This window comes from Mauremys mutica, chromosome 1 (genome assembly GCF_020497125.1).
Source record: "Mauremys mutica isolate MM-2020 ecotype Southern chromosome 1, ASM2049712v1, whole genome shotgun sequence".
Taxonomy (NCBI): domain Eukaryota; kingdom Metazoa; phylum Chordata; order Testudines; family Geoemydidae; genus Mauremys; species Mauremys mutica.
This window is the reverse complement of record NC_059072.1, coordinates 374,397,547-374,415,415: the sequence shown is the minus strand read 5'-3', so window position 1 is coordinate 374,415,415 and position 17,869 is coordinate 374,397,547. Positions and strand designations below refer to the sequence as shown.

General features: G+C 45.1%; 1 protein-coding gene across 1 annotated transcript in view; it reads right to left on the bottom strand.

Moving 5' to 3' along the window:
- Window positions 1-17,018, bottom strand: part of LOC123375171 (endosome/lysosome-associated apoptosis and autophagy regulator family member 2-like) — a 151,573-nt gene extending 134,555 nt beyond the window's left edge. The window contains exon 1 of the mRNA XM_045025893.1: window positions 16,826-17,018. Coding sequence (XP_044881828.1) covers window positions 16,826-17,011 — 186 coding nt within the window. The 5' untranslated portion in view covers window positions 17,012-17,018. The remainder of the gene's footprint in view (window positions 1-16,825) is intronic.
- Window positions 17,019-17,869: the final 851 nt, after the last annotated feature.

Sequence of the window (17,869 nt, the reverse complement as noted above, 5' to 3'; positions counted from 1 at the left end):
TCCTTCCCAATTGTACCAGGGGGGTCACCCTCCAACTCGCCCCCCTCAGGCATATGTTGTCCTTGTCCCCCCCAGAAGAGGCAGACCATAGTGGGCTCCTTGTGCAGGGGGCCATGAGAAATGAGCAGTTGAAACAATTGGAAAAGACCATGGGACTAGTCATAAGTGCAGATCTCACCCACCTGACAGTGGCTACCACCGCCCTCAAACATACTGCCGAATTGGCCCTCCACGCGCGGGATACCTTGCAGAGACTGATTAAGACCATAATTGAGGGCAGGAACCAACTAACAGGGGATTCAGTGTGCTCCCAGCTCCTACAATATTTAACCCAACAAATCTGTAGCATGTTTGTGCTACACTGCTGTTTATGTAGAATGCCAATAGTAACCCTACCCACCGTGTCAGAGGGAGGGTGGAAATTGAACTGGTGACCCCTGACAACAAAATGTTGATTCAGGGTTGGGGTGGTGGTGGCACAGGCCCAAAGACTCCCTTCCTCAGGGGGTCCCATGGGGAGGCAAATCATCATTGTATGTTGCTAACGCAGTTGCAAGCATCACAAGGCATTTCGGGGGAGGGTCAAAGGTGTGAGTGTGAAATGGAAGATTCCTTTGCAAGTTGCAAGAGAGGGAAGAAGGAAGAGAAGAAGATAAGACGCTGGCCCCAGTCCAAGGTAATAGGCTCGAGGAGAAATTTACAGCTGCCCAGCCATGAGAAGAGGAGAACTAAGTTGAGCAGGGCTGCAGAGATTGCAGTGAGAACAGTGAGAGCGAATGAGACAGCAAAGGCCAACGGGGGGAAAACAAAGTCTCTGAAGCCGGTGTATTTTGGAAAAGCCGAGGAGGCCACCGCGAGCCAGTTTGGACTGGTACAAAGAGCAGCAGGAACAGAGGGCCCTGAACGAAAACACCCCCAAAAGAACCCAGGACTTAAAAACCCTCCCGAGAACCAAAACAAGTCAGAGATCGCAGCGGGCCCTAGACAACCCGTGCACGGGGCAAGAACTCCTGTCCACCCCTCCCCCTCTTCTTCTTACGTTACACCTAGGCTTGGCCAGCCTCATGTCATGGGTGTGAGAGTATGAAAGTGGGTTAGGGCTGGGGTACTAACGTTTTCTTGCTTCCTTTGAGTGACGCGGGAGCGTTCCCAACACTCACCACAGTTAATTTTATTATTTTATCAATAAAGCTTTTAAATTCCGTCCCTTGGTGTGCTCCTCTATCTCCTCCCATAAAGATCTTGCAGCCTCAGCCTGATCACCTGACGCCCTGGACAGATTGGTAACATAAATCTGTCACATAATCAGACTGAAAAAATCATAATGCCACTATATAAATCCATGGTATGCCCACACCTTGAATACCCTGTGCAGCTCTGGTTGACCCATCTCCAAAGATAATAGAACTTAAAAGAGTAAAGAGAAGGGCAACAAAAATGATTAGGGGCATGAAACAGCTTCCATATGAGGAGAGATTAAAAAAAAAAAAAAAAAGACGACTAGGACTGTTCAGCTTACAAAAGAGATGACTAAGGGGTGGAGGAATGATAGAGGTCTATGAAATCATGAATAGTATGGAGAAAATGAACAGGGAAGTATTATTTACCACTTCACATAACTAGGGCCCAACCAAATTCACAGTCATGAAAAATGCATCACGGACCGTGAAATCTGGTCTTTTGTGCGCTTTTACCCTATGCTATACAGATTTCACAAGGGAGACCAGCGTTTCTCAAATTGGGGGTCCTGACTCAAAAGAGAGTTGCACGGGGCTCACAAGGTTATTTTAAGGGGGGGGTGCAATATTGCCACCCTTACTTCTGCGCTGCCTTCGAAGCTGGGCGGCCGGGAGAGCAGCATCTGTTGGCCGGGTGCCCAGCTCTGAAGGCAGCACTCCGCCCGCAGTAGCTCAGAAGTACGAGTGGCAATACCATACCCTGCCACCCTTACTTCTGCGCTGCTGCCTTCAGAGCTGGGTGGCCGCAGAGTGGCAGCTGCTGACTGAGGGCCCTGCTCTGCAGGCAGCAACGCAGAAGTAAGAGTGGCAAAGCCATATCATACCATCCTTACTAGGGAAGTAAATATTGTTTTTAAAAGTTACCCGTTTAAATGATTAAAATTATATTGTTTAACCAGTTAACTGCTGGGGTTGCTCCGGCCGGCCAGAGTGGCTGGGGTTAACAGTTAGGGCAGGTTAACCAGTAAGACTAATGCTTACCAGGTAACTGTTTACTATTTTACATCCCTAATCCTTACTTGTGTGCTGCTCCCAGCTAGCAGCCCACCTTCAGAGCTTTACATATTCTATTCTTCAGATGAAGGGTGACCAGATGTCCCAATTTTATAGCGACAGTCCCGATATTTGGGGCTTTGTCTCATATAGGTGCCTATTAACCCCCATCCCGTCCTGATTTTTTGCACTTGCTATGTGGTCACCCTATTCATATGTCAATATTGCACAATGGGTCCTGGTCCACAATTAGGGCACCTAGGCACTACAGCAATACGAATAATAAAAAATAATAGTAATAATGAATAGACACTGAGAAAAGCAATTAAGGGATTAAGCAATTAAGCTTCTAGAGCAGTGGTCCCCAACCTTTTCCATCTGGCGGGCACCAGACGACGAGCCACGGAGGACCATGGCAGCGGACAAGCATCCGCCAAAATGCCGCCAAGTGGCAACGTCAATAGGTGTCGCCACTGAAATGCCGCCAAGCAGCAATGTCAATAGGTGTCGCCGCCAACAAGCAGCATCATCCAGAGGCATTGCTGCCGAAATGCTGCTGACAATCAGGGGCATTTCGGCGGCAACACCTCTGGATGACACTGCTTGTCAGCGGCATTTCGGCGGATGCTTGTCTGCGGGCCAGTACGCGGGCGCACTTAGAAGCCCCGGCGGGTGCCATGGCACCCACAGGCACAGCGTTGGGGACCCCTGTTCTAGAGAAAGGCTTACAAATAAGCTAAGAACACCAGAATTTTGCAAGTATTTTTGTTAATCATGCAGTTGCAAGAACTCAAGGAGACCTGCTCACCACAAGATAACTTCCATATGCAAGATCACCTGTGTCCTTTTGCATTGAGGGCAGTCATTTTTGTGCCTGCTGTTCACAGTCAGTCAATATTGTAAGTCATCTACAGATGACAATGTGTGCAAGCTCCCACAACCTGTCAATACAGTGTACAAAAAGTTACACAGGCCAGGACTGGAACACACTTTGGTTTATTATACAGACTTAATGCTCATGTTCTTCTGCAAATACGGTTTGGCATATTCAGAGCTATTATAAGGCGGTTGCAGCTGTCCCTGTCTGTCTGTCTGTCTGGGAGGCCACGTCCCTCAGTACAAGTCCTCTGGAAGAGCACAACTCAGAGGGGAATTAGCACTGGGTTCACTGCCACTCAGCAGGGCAATCCAGTACTGAGTCTAGGGGCCCTGCTCCTCCAACTGGACAGGGCACCAAGCAGTTAGGGGGCTCTAACCTACAGCCAGGGTAGAGCAGGAGTGTCCACAAGCCCCAGGCCTCCGGCAGGGTGAGGCAGCAAGCAGTTAGGTGGCCCAGACCAGTATTCAGGACGGAGCAAATGAGGAATCTATTAGCCCAAGCCCTCGAACAAGACGAGCAGCAAAGTCAGGATGCTCGGGCGTGTACTCGGGACCAAGCAATAATGAGTCTCTAAGCCCAAGCGCTCAAACAAGGCGGGGCAGCAAACAGTCGGGGTGGGGTGGCAGTGGTAGGGGGATGCAGGCCCACCTGACTCCACTGTGTCCCAGCCCAGGGCCATAACAGTGGCAGAGTGGTCTGCCACTGGGTCAGCAGGGAAATCCAGCTGCAACACACAGACCAGCTGTCAGTCAGCTACACAGCCAAACTATATTCGGCTCCTCTGGGCTACTTCCTATACTCCCATTTGAGTGGGGGGGAGGTACATGGGTTCCGGGGTCATCGTCCGTCTCGCTGGGGTAAACAGATAACGGCAGCCCCAGAAACTCCTCGAAGTCTCCACCAACTGACAGCTCTTGCAGTCCCTCCAGATCTCGGGTGCTGCAGCGGTTGCTGTCAGGTCTGAGCTCTAGCAGCAGGTGAGAGACATCCTTTTCCTCTGGCAGCTCCCCTCTAACTGAGCTGGAGGGCTGGCCTTTTATACTTCTGATTCCTGTCCCGCCCTTCTGCTTCCCGCAGGGCAGGTGTGGGAGTCCTGCCTGTGCCCACTGGGGGGGGGGCTCATGGCTGTCCCTCTGTCCATCTCCAAGGGAGGCCATGCCCCCTCGCTACAGCTATATAATCGTTGCCATCAAAAAGGCCAGGCAATATTGAATGCAATCATAATTTTAATCAGAATGCCAATATGCTGCATCTAATTCACTAATTTCCTTTCAAACCTGTTGATCTCTCTCCTAATTATGGGGGAGGAAAGGGGATTATTTGTTTTCAAAAGACAGCAAATGCAAAAAAAACTGTCTGCATTATGACTTCAATAGGAGTAATATTACCCTTTATAAGAGAAAATGAATATAGCTGGGGCAAAAGTTACAACAAATATATGTCACTTATTTAGGAGGATTCTACAATTTGAATGATCCATTTATGGCAACGTGCACATTTTTTTTGGCCTGCATATGTGTGTGTGTATGTATATATATATATTACAATATGTGCATCTCTTTCCATATGTTTGTTAAAACACTGATTCAGTCAATGGTCTGAATAAAGTTTTATTTCTACAGTTACAGTATCTGAAGGAAAATAAATCTCCAAGGATTTGATGCACAAAATATTGCCAAACAAGCCTCACGTCTCATTCTGCACTGATGAAGGCTTGCAGGATATTTATCTGAAACAGTATAAAAGTAATATAATTTAACAAGTTGTCCTTTTTAATCTAGTGAGACTCTGAAGCAGTGCCAGCATTAATCATTTGAGGAATCAATGCAGCTCTTTTCATTGCATTTCCTCTGTCATAATGGAGTCCCAAAGAAACATCATGTCCAATCTGCTACACAAATTAAATTTAAAAGTGCATTTAGTGGGACATAGTCAGTTTTAGGTCCCCCACATGTAAAAATCAAAAAAGTGTCTTTTGCCAAAAAACCCAGGATCAACCAAAAAGTTTTCAAGAAATTTACAAGAGAAGGATGTTTTACGACTGAAATATTTAGAGAAACATCAGCTTACTATCACACCTTTGGCTTGATTTCAATTGAACTACTCAGGAGCTTAACTTTAAGCACTCACTTCAATGCTTTGCTGGATGGGGAGCTTTGCAAAGCATCAATTTCAATGTTCCACCTGTACCATCAGTTAGTCAACTTCCCATTGTTTGTGTGGATTTCTCATACAGAAGCAGGGGACAGAAAAATATTTCAAAGCAACAACTTTGTTACCAGAGGGCAATTCTGTGTAGTGGTCACCTGCCTCCTATTGTGCCATTTTTATACTCTCTCTTCTTTTCTAGGATGTCCTTCAAAACACATTTTCTTCACCTTTCTTTTATTCCTTTGAGAAACACTAACAGGTTAAAAATCAGGATCCAGATCTTCAGCTGGTGTAAACTGGTATTCCACTGACTTTGATGGCACTGCCAATTTATACTAGTCAGGAATCTGGCCTGAATTTCTTTGTCACTATTTACACAGCTTTGTTTAGTTTTGGTGTGTCCCAGAGCTCAAAACAATAGAAACAGACTAATCAATTTTATATTTCCTTCCATTTACTCTCAGCCCTTGTCTACACACAAAAGAATTATACTGTTTTAGCTACTCCAATATAGGTTAAGCAGTACAACTCCTCTTGTGTGGATTCAGTTATACTGATATAAGTGTACTTATATGTGTATAGCTTATCCCTGTATGGGAAGGGGAATTAGATTTACCAGTATAACTGCATCCACATGACAGTGGTTGTACTGGTATAATTGTATCAATAAAAGCTCATCACATCCCTAATCAATTGTTATATCAGTTATACCTGTACAATAACTGTGTGCAGACCAAGCTTCCTGTCCACAAAGGCTTCAAAGTTAGGGTGCTAACGTATCAAGAGAATAGTTTGGTTTGTTTGGGTTTTTTTAATTTGTTTCTTTTGAAATCTAATAAAAGCCCAAAAACACTTCTATTGGCTCTAGGTTTTGTGAAAGCCCTATTTTGCAAAACTGAAGGTCATGACTAGATCCCAATTTCTGCAAACATATGCTTTATTCATAAGTATTTGCCAGTATTTTATGTATGAATAGTGCCAGATTATAGATTGTTTGGGAACTGTTCATTTTGCATATTTGCTATTCATTACTTTTAATGAGTGACTGGCTGCCAGCATCGCATGGGATTTTGTCTGCTTCCAGAACGGATGACTGAAGGTTTTCAAAGAAGAAAATAATGGATAATATAGCAAATAATGCACTTCCTACAAATTTTCAGATGATTCATTCAAGCTAAACTTGGGAAATTCGGGAGATTTGTGAACATTTTCATGACTATTTCATTTTCACTGGTGATAGGGCCCCCTGTATATCAAAGGAATGAATTACTTGTCAAGTGTTGGTGAATCACTTTTCATATTCTTCTACCAGCCTCTAGGCATGGGTAGGTTGCAGAATTTAGCCCAGTAACTTCAATCAGCATTATGCCTTATTAAGAGCAATAATTATTCCCATGAGACAGTGGATTCCAGCAAAGGGTAAAGGGTAGCACCTGGTCCTTTCACTGTCAGAGCCTCAGTAGAGGCAAGATCATTCCAGGATGTAGATATGTTTCTAAAAATCAAGTCACCTCCTTGGAGAGAGAGACAACAAATGCCATATATTTAAAGACAGTCTAATTAGGAAGACACTGAACTATTCATTATGTGCTCAATGCAAGGAGAGGAACATGTTTGCTCTTCACCAGGGAAAGAAATGGAGGTCTCCCTAGAAATCAGACAAAGCACATTTCCTGGGCAAGGTAATTGATATGTGAAGGGGTGTAATAATAGCATATGAGATCATCTGACACAGCCGCCCTTCCAGTCTACTGGGGGGAAATGCAGGGTAAGAAATTACAGTGAGAAAGGCAGTTGTCAACATTCAGATTTTGAAGCTCGCAAGCACTGGACAGCTGAGTGCATAACAACTGCACATACCTGATATTAATCAGCCAAAAGCACAAATAAAAATTGGATGCCATCTGGTTAAGAATAATTTGTAGCTTAAGGAGTAAGAAGGATGGGTGGATGGTTTAGGGTTTCTCTCTCTTGCACTGCCATCCAACCCATAAAATTAGCTCAGTTTTTTAGGCAGTAACAAATGCAAAGCTTACTACCAGCTACATTGTGACTTGGTTTGCAGGCTTATGTAGGGGAATGAGAAATCCCACTTACATCCTTACATGTTACTCAGACCTTGGGTCCAGGTGTGCAGGTGTTGTTCCGTGCACCCACTTTCCCCCTTCCCCAGAGCAGTCAGGCAAGGAGTGATGAAGAATGAGTGGAGCCTTGCACCAACCCTCCCTATTCCATGGCCAGCACAACTAAACCAATGGGGGGGGGAGGGCATTATAATTTGCTGTTAATATAAGCCAGCAACAAAAATCACACCACCACCACGCTGAGCAAGGAACAGATCACAGCTCCCCTAGCCACAATTCCTTCCTGAGATGGTGCTGGAGCACCACAGCTACCTGCTGTCCTGTATTACAGGCTATACCCTGGAGAGACAGCCTAGCCCAAAACCTTATGGAAGAAAACTCAGCCACTTGGCATGCTTTAGCAATGTCAACAGTTCGTAACAGCATCATTTCATGAGATTAAAAAATCCAAATCCACTTCGTGTTATCAATCTAAATCCATAAAGAATTCTAGTTTATTTGAAAAAAATGTGTCAAACTAGAATCATACTATTTACACGTGAATGTACACATCCAATTTGTTCTGGTACACACCACAGGCAAAAATTTACTCTGACAGAAAGCTGCCAATTATTTCTCAGATATGAATCCTGCAGTGCCATATTGTGTCTTTGGTAGTAAGCTGTCACTAAGAAGAACAATTTTACTATTTACTCATTAATTAGCACTTCAGGATCAAGCTAGCCCGACTGTTTCCAGACCTTTCAGTAGCTGAGAGGCACACACTTAGATCCCATCTACAATGTAATTATACCCTATGGGAGGACCTAGTTACAATGTTGTAGTCTGCCAAACTGTTAGAACACAATTCAGTCTTGTGGCCTAAAAAGTTTTACAGAGTAGCTTTAGAGCCAGTGTAATATCTAATGCAACTCCACTGACATGAGCCCACTGACTTTAATTTGACACTTGAGATGAAGTCCTGGCTCTGTTGAAGTTAATGGCAAAACTCCCATTGATTTCAATGAGATCAGGACTTCCAAGTGTTTTGCAATTACTTCCTGAAAGAGTGTGTTTCCAGGTGAAATGCCAGTGACTGTTGGAGGATTCCATTCACAGTGTAAACATTAAACAAGAATTACAGCAAAGTTTGCTTATCATAATGCACCTTGAGTATCTGACACCAAGCATTCCAAAATCATGAGTGAGGCCATCCCCGAATCAAGAGACATGTTTAAAAGTTTGGGTTCCTTTTATATACCACCTTGGTTTTGAGCTTTTAGGGTTCACATTTTCCAGCTTTTCTCCACAATCAGGAGGGCCAGGGTGACAGACCCGGGTACAATCCAGACTGAGTAGCTGCACCACCCCTGCCCTGCAACCTTGGGTGCCTTACAATGCTTTGCTGAAGTAGCTTCCACCTGGGTCATGCACAAACAGCCTTCCAACATGCAAGCCAGACCCTGAGTGTTTGTCTGTAATGCAGCCTACCAGCCACATTTGGGTTACACTGTGGCTCTCACCAGCCTTGGTTATACCGCACGGTGACCCCAGCACACCCAGTCTTAGATTTCCCCCAGAAATGTATGTTCTGTACTGCCCAGCCCTCTCCTGGACAATACAAGTCCATTATTTCTTTAATAGAAATACACCCCAAATGGAGTTTCCTCAGACACTTCACTTTAAACACGGCTTAAATAAAACAAGTTCATTAACAGAGGGAGATTTTAAATGAGGCAATCGCCAGTTCTGATTACAAGTCAGTTTGTTCAAACTGGATGGTTGCTCCACCCACACAAGCTAATCCTTTATATCCTCCTCTAACCCCGGGCAGAAATGGTGACACTGTGGTGCCTCATTCCACCCGGAGTTGGAAGCCAAACGATGAAAATCAGCAGTGTACATGGCAATGGGCTGGCCGCCCTGCCGTAAGGCCTGCCTCAGCAGTCTGCACACAGTGGGGGTCATCAAAGATGAGGGACCTGCCTTGAATTAACTCCTCCAATTGTCGCAAGAGGGGGGTGGACTGTTCCAGGAGGAGAGAAGCTCAGGCCAACGCCTCCCCTCCCAACAAACTTAAGATGAGCCCCAACAGGCCTGGTCCGTGGGAATGATCAGGGGTGTAGGAAGAACAGGAGCTGACACTGATTCAGGAACCCCCGAAATGTGTCCCAATCTCTGTCAAATTTGTTGGGCTGCAAAATCTTTGGCTCCAGGAGGGATGGAGTAGGATGAGCCAGCAGAGCAACCTGCACCTGCAGGGACACACTCTGTGATAGCAGTTTGGTTACTTACCCCTGCCGGCTCTGGATGGCAGCCGCCAGTTCTGCTGGAGCCTTGATAGGGTCCATGCTAGGGCTGAGGACCCCGGCCTTAATTTTAAGGACTTCTCAATCTGTCAACCAACTGGGACAAAGGTGATCTAGCCTTGTGGCTGGAATAGGCCTCAGGCCTAGTGGTCGAAGCAGGTAGCAGGACCCGAGGACTAGGGTCAGAGCCAGAGTCAGTAGTCAGAAGTTGAAACCAAGGGTCAAACCGGAGGGCAGGCACTGGAGCGAGCAGGGTAGTAGGCAAAAGGGGGTCAAGGCAGGGGCAGGACAGAGCCAAGGCTGGGTGCAAGGCAGAAGCATCAAGAACAAGGTAATTCAGGAGCAAGCAGAGTGGTGGACATGAGCATTGAGGAGCCAGTGAGCTGCTGATGCTCTTAAGCCATGGCCAGCCTGTTGGCCGCTGCAGCCAGTCAGGTGGCGTGGCTAATCAAGCAGCCTTTTGTAGACCAGGCCCTGATTCCTGACACAATCCAGTTTTTGATATTACAACAGAGAAGGAAGAAGCAAGCAACTCCTCCTGCAGGTTGGTACAATTTAACTAGAGTTGACCTTAGCTGACTTAGATACCTACAAAGCGGAGGATAAAGATATTGGGCCTGATTCTCATTTACACTAAGGCAAGTTTACACTGGTCTGGCTGTGTAAAAGGGAATCAGACGCTGGAGAATGACATTTCAGGATTAGAGGACTAAGCATTCAGCTGCAGATTGTAGCTGGTCGGCAGGTCTCAGAAAGAACTCCAATCCATAAAGTAACTGGGAGGCATTGTCTTGGCAAAGGACTGAACACTGGCAGTGGAACTCCTTCCCTCATGAAATCAGAATAAATGTATTTCTTTCCTTTTTTAGGGACTGATACAAAACATGCCAAACGAGAATTCTGTGTGTTTGGTGACTTCAATACACAGTCCCTTTCTATCTCCCCAATCTAAATATATGACCCAACCGGAGGAGAGCAAAGAAAGTGGTCCATATTTGGATAAGATAATGCATTTTTTTAAAATCCTGTATTCAGTGTCATCCAGTGTATGGATGCTAAGAGACAGACGCAGCCAACCTGGTCTATTTGTCTCTTATTCTCAATGAATCAGGAAATAGGTTCACTATGAATTGTTAGCTACAGTCCAGCTATTATTTGAACAGCTTGGGTGGAGAAAGTTATTGCCTCACTAATCAGAATACTTGAAAATAGGCAAATGCCAGGACAGGGTGCTTATCTACTAATATGGTGTGCAGAGAGGAAGCTTGTCAACAAAAGTAAAGTTCTAAGAGCTGAGTCATCACTCCACTACACCAGCATCGAACTGGTGTCACTTAACTGAGTTCAGGGCAGCACGGTCTTTCCATTGACTCCATTGGGCCCTGCATCACACTCAAACGGCACATATTAATCATAAGTCTTGGTGGAAAAGAACTATCAATAGGGCACCCACATTTTCTCTTTAAAGGAAGGTTTGTCAACTTTAAAGATTTGGATAGAACATGGTGAGTAAGGGGAGAAGAACGTAGCTGGCTCAGGAAATCTTATTTTCTTTTTTCCTCATTGACTTTAAAGAAATGCAGAGCTAGAGGTCAGCTCACCAGAAACAAGCAGCATTTGATCAGGACAGTACTTGGTCCTGCTAGTGAAGGCAGGGGACTGGACTCGATGACCTTTCAAGGTCCCTTCCAGTTCTATGAGATAGGTATATCTCCAGATAATAAATAATATTAACCTGCCAGCAGAAGAGAACCCTGAGTGAAAAGGCCTGAGAAAAAGTACACGTCATAGATTTCTGATTTAAAGGTTTTTGTTTTGCAGGTGGGGGAGGGGACTGTTGGTTGTTTTTGCAAAATGTAGCAATATTAATACACTTTATAAGGAAGGTGTGATCTGTGTGAGGATGACCACCTGAGAAACTTCAAGACAGGGGCATCATTATGGACAGTCCAAGGAAAACACCAGCTCAGCATGCAGATATGGGTCAAAAGGCCAAACAAAACTTTAGGATTATCTTTAATTGTCATATCAACAAATTTACCTGGTACTCCAGAAAGGCTATCTGGTTTATTGCCAGCATCATACTTAGCACCCATTTTAAATATAGGTGTAACATTTTTTGCTACCTTCCAGTACAGTGGCTATTTTTATGAGATTGCACATTTTTGTTAGCAGCTCAGCCACTTCATTCTATTTTCTGTTCTATTTAGACTCTTATGCTGTACCATTGCTATAGTAGTCGAGTACCTAACAAACACCATTATCTAGTTCTGGTAACTTGTTTTTGGCTGAACTAACAATTTGTTCTAACATTTCCTCTTTAGATACTTCAGTGTCTAACAGTGCCTCATCTTTATTCCCTGAGGACAGGTCTGGGATAGCTCTCTCTCCAACATCTTCTGTGGAGAACACTGACGCTGGTGTCATTTAATATCTCTGCAATGTCTTTATCCTCCTTAATTGCCTAGTAGCAGTATTACCAACCTCATGCATTCAAAAAATCATGAGATTCGCATGCTCTTCAAGACAGAGAGGGAGGGGGTAAATACATTTTGGATTCTCTTCCTTTGCCTTCTGGCCTCTGAGCCTTTAGGGTGCAGTCACTTCAGGTTTTCCTTCATTCTGAGGGCAAGAAACTTACTTTTATTTCAAATGAAAGCTGAGAGTCTCACGTAATCTCTTTAGTCCAGAAACTGGGGCTTTAAGGGAAAACAAATCACCAAATACTGCAAGATTTGCAATAAAAATCACAAGAGTCAGCAATTCTGTCAGCAGTTCTAGGCAGAACTGGCCAAAACTTGGGAATTTCAGTATTTATGAATTTGCATTCATTCTCATTCAGAACAAAAGCAAAAATTTACCGAAGTTACTTGGCAAACTGAAGACATCTGAAATGTTTGTTTCAGAAACACCAAAACATGGCTGCTATTCACTGAATAAGGCTCCCTGACAAAGTTGTGGACCCTGAAACATTGGCAGATTTCAAATGGAAGCCTGCGTGTTTCAGTGAGTTTTTGTCAAATCTGTAATAGATTCGGCTAAACATTTCATTACAACAAATTGGCATTTTCCAACATAACAGTTTCATCAGAAAGTTTCCAATTAGCTCTAGTCCTGGGGACCCATTTTACCTTTCACTGGATTCCTGCCTCTGCAATAACCACCATGGCCCTGCTCCTGGGCTTATGAGTAAGTAGCAAGTGTATTTCCTACTCACGTGAATGGACTCATTAACATCAGTCTACCTTAGGTACTTATATGGCCCCTATCACTGTAGTACCTGAGTCCCTCACAATCATTAATGTATTTATCCTCATGACACTGTATGAGGTAAGGAAGTTATATTAGCCTCTCTGCCTCAGTTCCCTATCTGTAAAATGGGGGTTAAGAGCTGAATGCTCAAAAGGAGCTAGATTCCTAAGTTCTATTGCCCAATGTCACACAGCAAGTCTGTGGCAGAGCAGGGAATTAAACCTAGGTGCTACATTAGTATCTTACCATTGGACCATCCTTCCTCTCAGTGAAGCTGTTCACATAAGGATTGATCATGCAAGTCAGATTTGCAAGATTAGGTCTTATAACTTATTTCCATGTCAATGAGACTACCTGTGTGAGTGAGTATTTCAAGCTCAGGCCCTAGAACCGTAGTGGCAAGCTTTGAAGTTTCCTTGGTGCTCGCTGTACTTTATCCGATGGACTACTCTCTCTGTTACAATTCTCCAGCAAGCAGCAAAAACTACAGAGCACCCACAGGTTAACACCACATCAGCGGCCCACGTATTTTACTGGTTTTGCCTGACCAGAAGACAAAGTGGAAGCAATTCAGAAAATAACAACAAAATGTTTAAGAGGTTCAGAAGAGATTAATTTATGAAGAAAGGTGAACAGTAAAAAAAAAATGAATCCCCAAAGGTGCTGAGCCCCCTCACTCCTGATGAGGTCAGTGGTACCCCCTGTAGGTGGTGATCAGGACCTGGCCCCAACTACTGTATATAGAGCTTAGCTAAAAGACAAGTAAGAGGGGAGGCACCACACTGAATGTAAACACCTATGAGGGAAAGAATCATTTAGGCTGGTGCAAAGGAGAGATGAAAGGAAATTAAGAAGAGGTCAATTTAGGATGAATATTAATTAATGTTTCCTAACAATGATATCTTCATCAAAAAAGATATTAGGTTAGTTTGACAGGATCTATTTTCCATAAACCCATATTGATTTGCATTAATTACATTATCCTCCTTTAATTCTTCATTAATCAAGTCCTGTATAAACCACTCCATTATCTTGTCTGGGATTAATGTCAGACTGACATGCCTATAATTACCAAGGTAACCCCATTTACCCTTTTTAAAAACTGTCTCAACATTAGCTTTCTTCCAGTCTTCTGAAACTTCCCCAGTGCTCCAAGACTTATTGAAAAATCAACATGAACAGTTGAACGAGCTCCTCACCCAGTTCGTTTAAAACTCTTGGATGCAAGCTATCTGGGCCTGCTGATTTTAGTAGCTTCTGTTTAACATCCTCCAAAGATACTAATGGAGTGGAAAAAATGTTATCATAGCCATATCATGAGACTGTGTCATCTGTTTTTCCCCAATACAGAACAGAAATATTTATTGAACATTTCTGCCTTTTCTGCATTATTATTGATAATTTTCCATCTAGTAATGGAACAACGCCATTGTCAGGATTCTTTTTGTTCCTACTATATTTTTAAAAATATCCTTCTTATTGTCCTTAACTCTGCTGGCCATAGATTTTGCCTTGTGTACTTTGGCTTCCCTTATCAATTTTCTACAATTCCGAACTTCTGATTTACATTAATTACTATCAACTTCCCCTTTCTTCCATTTGAGAGGATAGATTAGACAGATTTTGTTTTTACAGATACCTTTGCTTCCCCTCTAAACCAGGTTGGTTTTTTAACAGCACAGCTTTCTTCCTCAATTGTGGGCTTGTGGCTTTTTGGGCAGCTGGTAAAATGTTCTTAAATGATTCCCAATTATCAATCATATTTTTCTGATTAAATTCTTCCTCTCAGCTGATTTAGCTCAATTGTTTTCTGCTTTGTGAAATCAGCCCTATTAAAGCACCAAGTATGTATATTATTGGTCTGGACTTTATTCTGGTTGCATATTATAAATGTGACCAAATCATGATCACTTGTACCTAAGTTATGATTCAGTTTTAGTTCTGTGATCAGTTCTTCATCTGTTAAGATAAGGGCTAATATAGCATTCCTGTGTTGTCTGCACCACTGAGTTAAGAAATTCCATCTATAATGTTTAGCAATTCCAAGGATGTTTTAGTACATGTAGTTATTCCTGTTTACACCTGTTGGCCCCTAGTCTATCACAGCTCTGGTGCCTTGCAGGATGATTTCCTGACTTCTGCACTCTTCTTAAACTCAGTTCATTTAACTAGTTGATGCCTCACTAGAAAAAAACAGTGTTACAGATCACTTTAAGTCTTTAAACCCCAGGGTGTCCATTATCTATATTTTAAAAATTACTGATATTATAATATATACTCTCACAACAATGGGCAAGTGTCTATTTCTAGCAGGGACCAAGGACTTGAAGCTTTAGGGGACCAAAAATTGGAAAAATGTTACTCCTCTCCTACAGAAGGGGAGTAATAAAAAAAATGGTGGCTGTAGCGGATGGAAAGATCCTACACAAATTTCAAAATGAACTGCATGTCTGTGCATTAAGACGTGCTTTTCAAGCCCTTGGGATAGCCAGTGATAATGACTCTATCAAGTCTTTGATTTTGACATGCATAAAGAAAAAAAACTATAATACTTTCTAATGACAGCCTGAATCTTTTGATTCAGAAATATGGTGCCTAATCATGCAGTGACTGAAGTAAATCACAATCGGAGCTGTGCCACTGATTTAAAGAGGAAAAGAACAGAGTGCATAAACTTAGACTGAGCTATGAAGGATTGAGCCTTAGGCATATCCGCCAGATCTAGACTAATTATAGATAATCCACAACTTTTCTGCTTCGACAATGCAAATCAGCTGACCTGTCACACTGATTCACTGCAAGCCTCCTAAAATGGGATGTTTCTTTCCTCCCACTCCCCACAATTTTTTCAAAATTATATTTTGCAGCATATCGCGTGCACACAGGTATACACTGTGTCTTATAAACATGTAGAAAGGAAGTCTCTATTCCAAAGGGCTTGCAAAAGTTGCAATCTGACTCAACTTTTTTTTTTAAGTAGCATTATCTGCCATACTTTTGGGGGGGGGGGGAGAAAGAAAGAAAAATCACTAGTCTCTGCTCAGGAAGAAATTAAGGTCACCACTGTTCCTGCCTCAAAGCAGCAGCGAAAGATATGAGTTAACCAAAATTTGTATCTTCCCCTACATTAATGTTCAATCTAGAACACAACTATCCCTGCAACTCCAAGCATCCAATTTAGCATCAGCTAAAGACAATGATCTCTTCTCTCTTCATAATTTCTACCTTTCTGCTGATTTGCCACAAGTACTTGACACCGTGACAATAAATAGCCAGAGACCTGCCAAATCTCACTTGTTTAGAGGAAGCCTCTGTGGTTTTGGATTCATTTTGAGGCTTTTTTAAATCAAGCATCTCACTCTTGGGTTTGGTTACAAATGTTTCAAGCAAGACATTTCAAGAGCTCCCTCATGTTTCCTCTGCCATCCCATTATTACAGATTGATGTCCCGTGAAACAGTGCTACAAGCCAGGGAGAACAGAAAGTCCTTGAGAGCCTAACATAGACATTAAATAAAAAAGAAAGAGCTCAGCACTCAGCAAAGTTAAGCAGGCAAGGCAGCCAGACCTCAAAACCTAGTGTGCCTTGATCCAGAATGAAAACAATCATGTTAAGGCCACAGCATTTAGAACTACTTATGAGAGAGCACAGGGAACGGTTTAGAAGACTTTGTAACTGCATTATCAAAAGGCTCCCTTGTTTAAAAGGATTAAAATGCAGACAGCACATTGCGCCTCTTTCTCCTCTTCCACAACATTAAAGAGGCATCGTTACCAGTGTGTGGAGGAACAAAACCCACTCGCTGCTCTGCAACCCGGAGCATCATGCCCCGTATTGCAACAACGGGAAGAGTGTAAAGTGGCTGCTTTGCAAGGAAAGCAGCGGGTCTAACTCCTGCTGGAGGCTGCTGAGCCAGACAGGGTGGGTAGGAAATCTCACCTCCTGACACTGAGGCAGCTGCACGCTGGAGGAAGTCTCAACAGCATCCCCAGTCCGCGCCGCCTGACAGCAGATTAGAGCCCAGCAGCAAATCCAAGAGGGGAAGCGAGAGCGCCAGGGAAACACCAAGCAGCCGGGACCACAAATCCGCCTCTTCTTCGCTGCCATGCGCGGCATCTTCTGCATGCCGGACTCTTCCCTGGAGGGGGCAGGACGCCCCTTCTCCTCTGCACCCCAACTTGCTCGCCGGCGCACCCCGATGGCCGTGGGCTCCCCGCTCCCCGCCCTTGCTGCCTGCTGACGGCAACGGGTTTCCAGCCCCTCTGCCTGCTGATGGCAGCGGCTCAGAGCCCGCCCGGCTCTTCGCTCGCCGGGCGCAGTGGGCGTCTCGCTCTCCGCACTGCCAGGGCTGGAAGCTGCCGGGCTCCCCGGGGCTCCCTCTAGACGACACCCCGGGCAGGAGAGTGTCCGCGCTCGGGCTGGCCGCCGCCCTGCCTGGCTGCCCCGGCTTGCCGGGGAGTACAGCGCGGATGGCAGCGGCTCCCACCCAGCCTGCGCCCCGGCTGCTCCCTCCCCGGGCCGCCAGGGCAGGGCTGACAAAGCCGGTGAGCGACACCGCGCGGAGAGAGGAGGGGCCCGGGGGGGGAGGAGGAGGCAGCGCAGGCGCGGGCCTGGGGAAGGCTCCCCACCCCGGGGAGCGCGGAGCCTCCGCGCCTGCGGCGGCCCTGGGCGCAGCCTGCGCTCGCCGGCTGCAGGGCGCCCCTGCGGGGGGCTGGGAGCGAGGCGCTGCCGCGCGGGAAAGGGCCCGTGGGGTGGTGACCCCCTCTCATCCGCGGGGCGGCGGGCTCCTTCCACAGCCAGCGCAGGACCCGCCGGTGAGGCCGAGCGCTCACAGGCTCCTCCCGGGAGCTGCGGTAGGGGAGCCCCTAGAGGCCAGGGCCCTGTGGTGCTGGGCACTGGCCAGAGGGATCCTGGACCTCCCTGCTGTAGTGGCGGAGGTTCAGGCAACGTGGAGTTTTCTGGGAAGGGACCCGGAGTTTATTT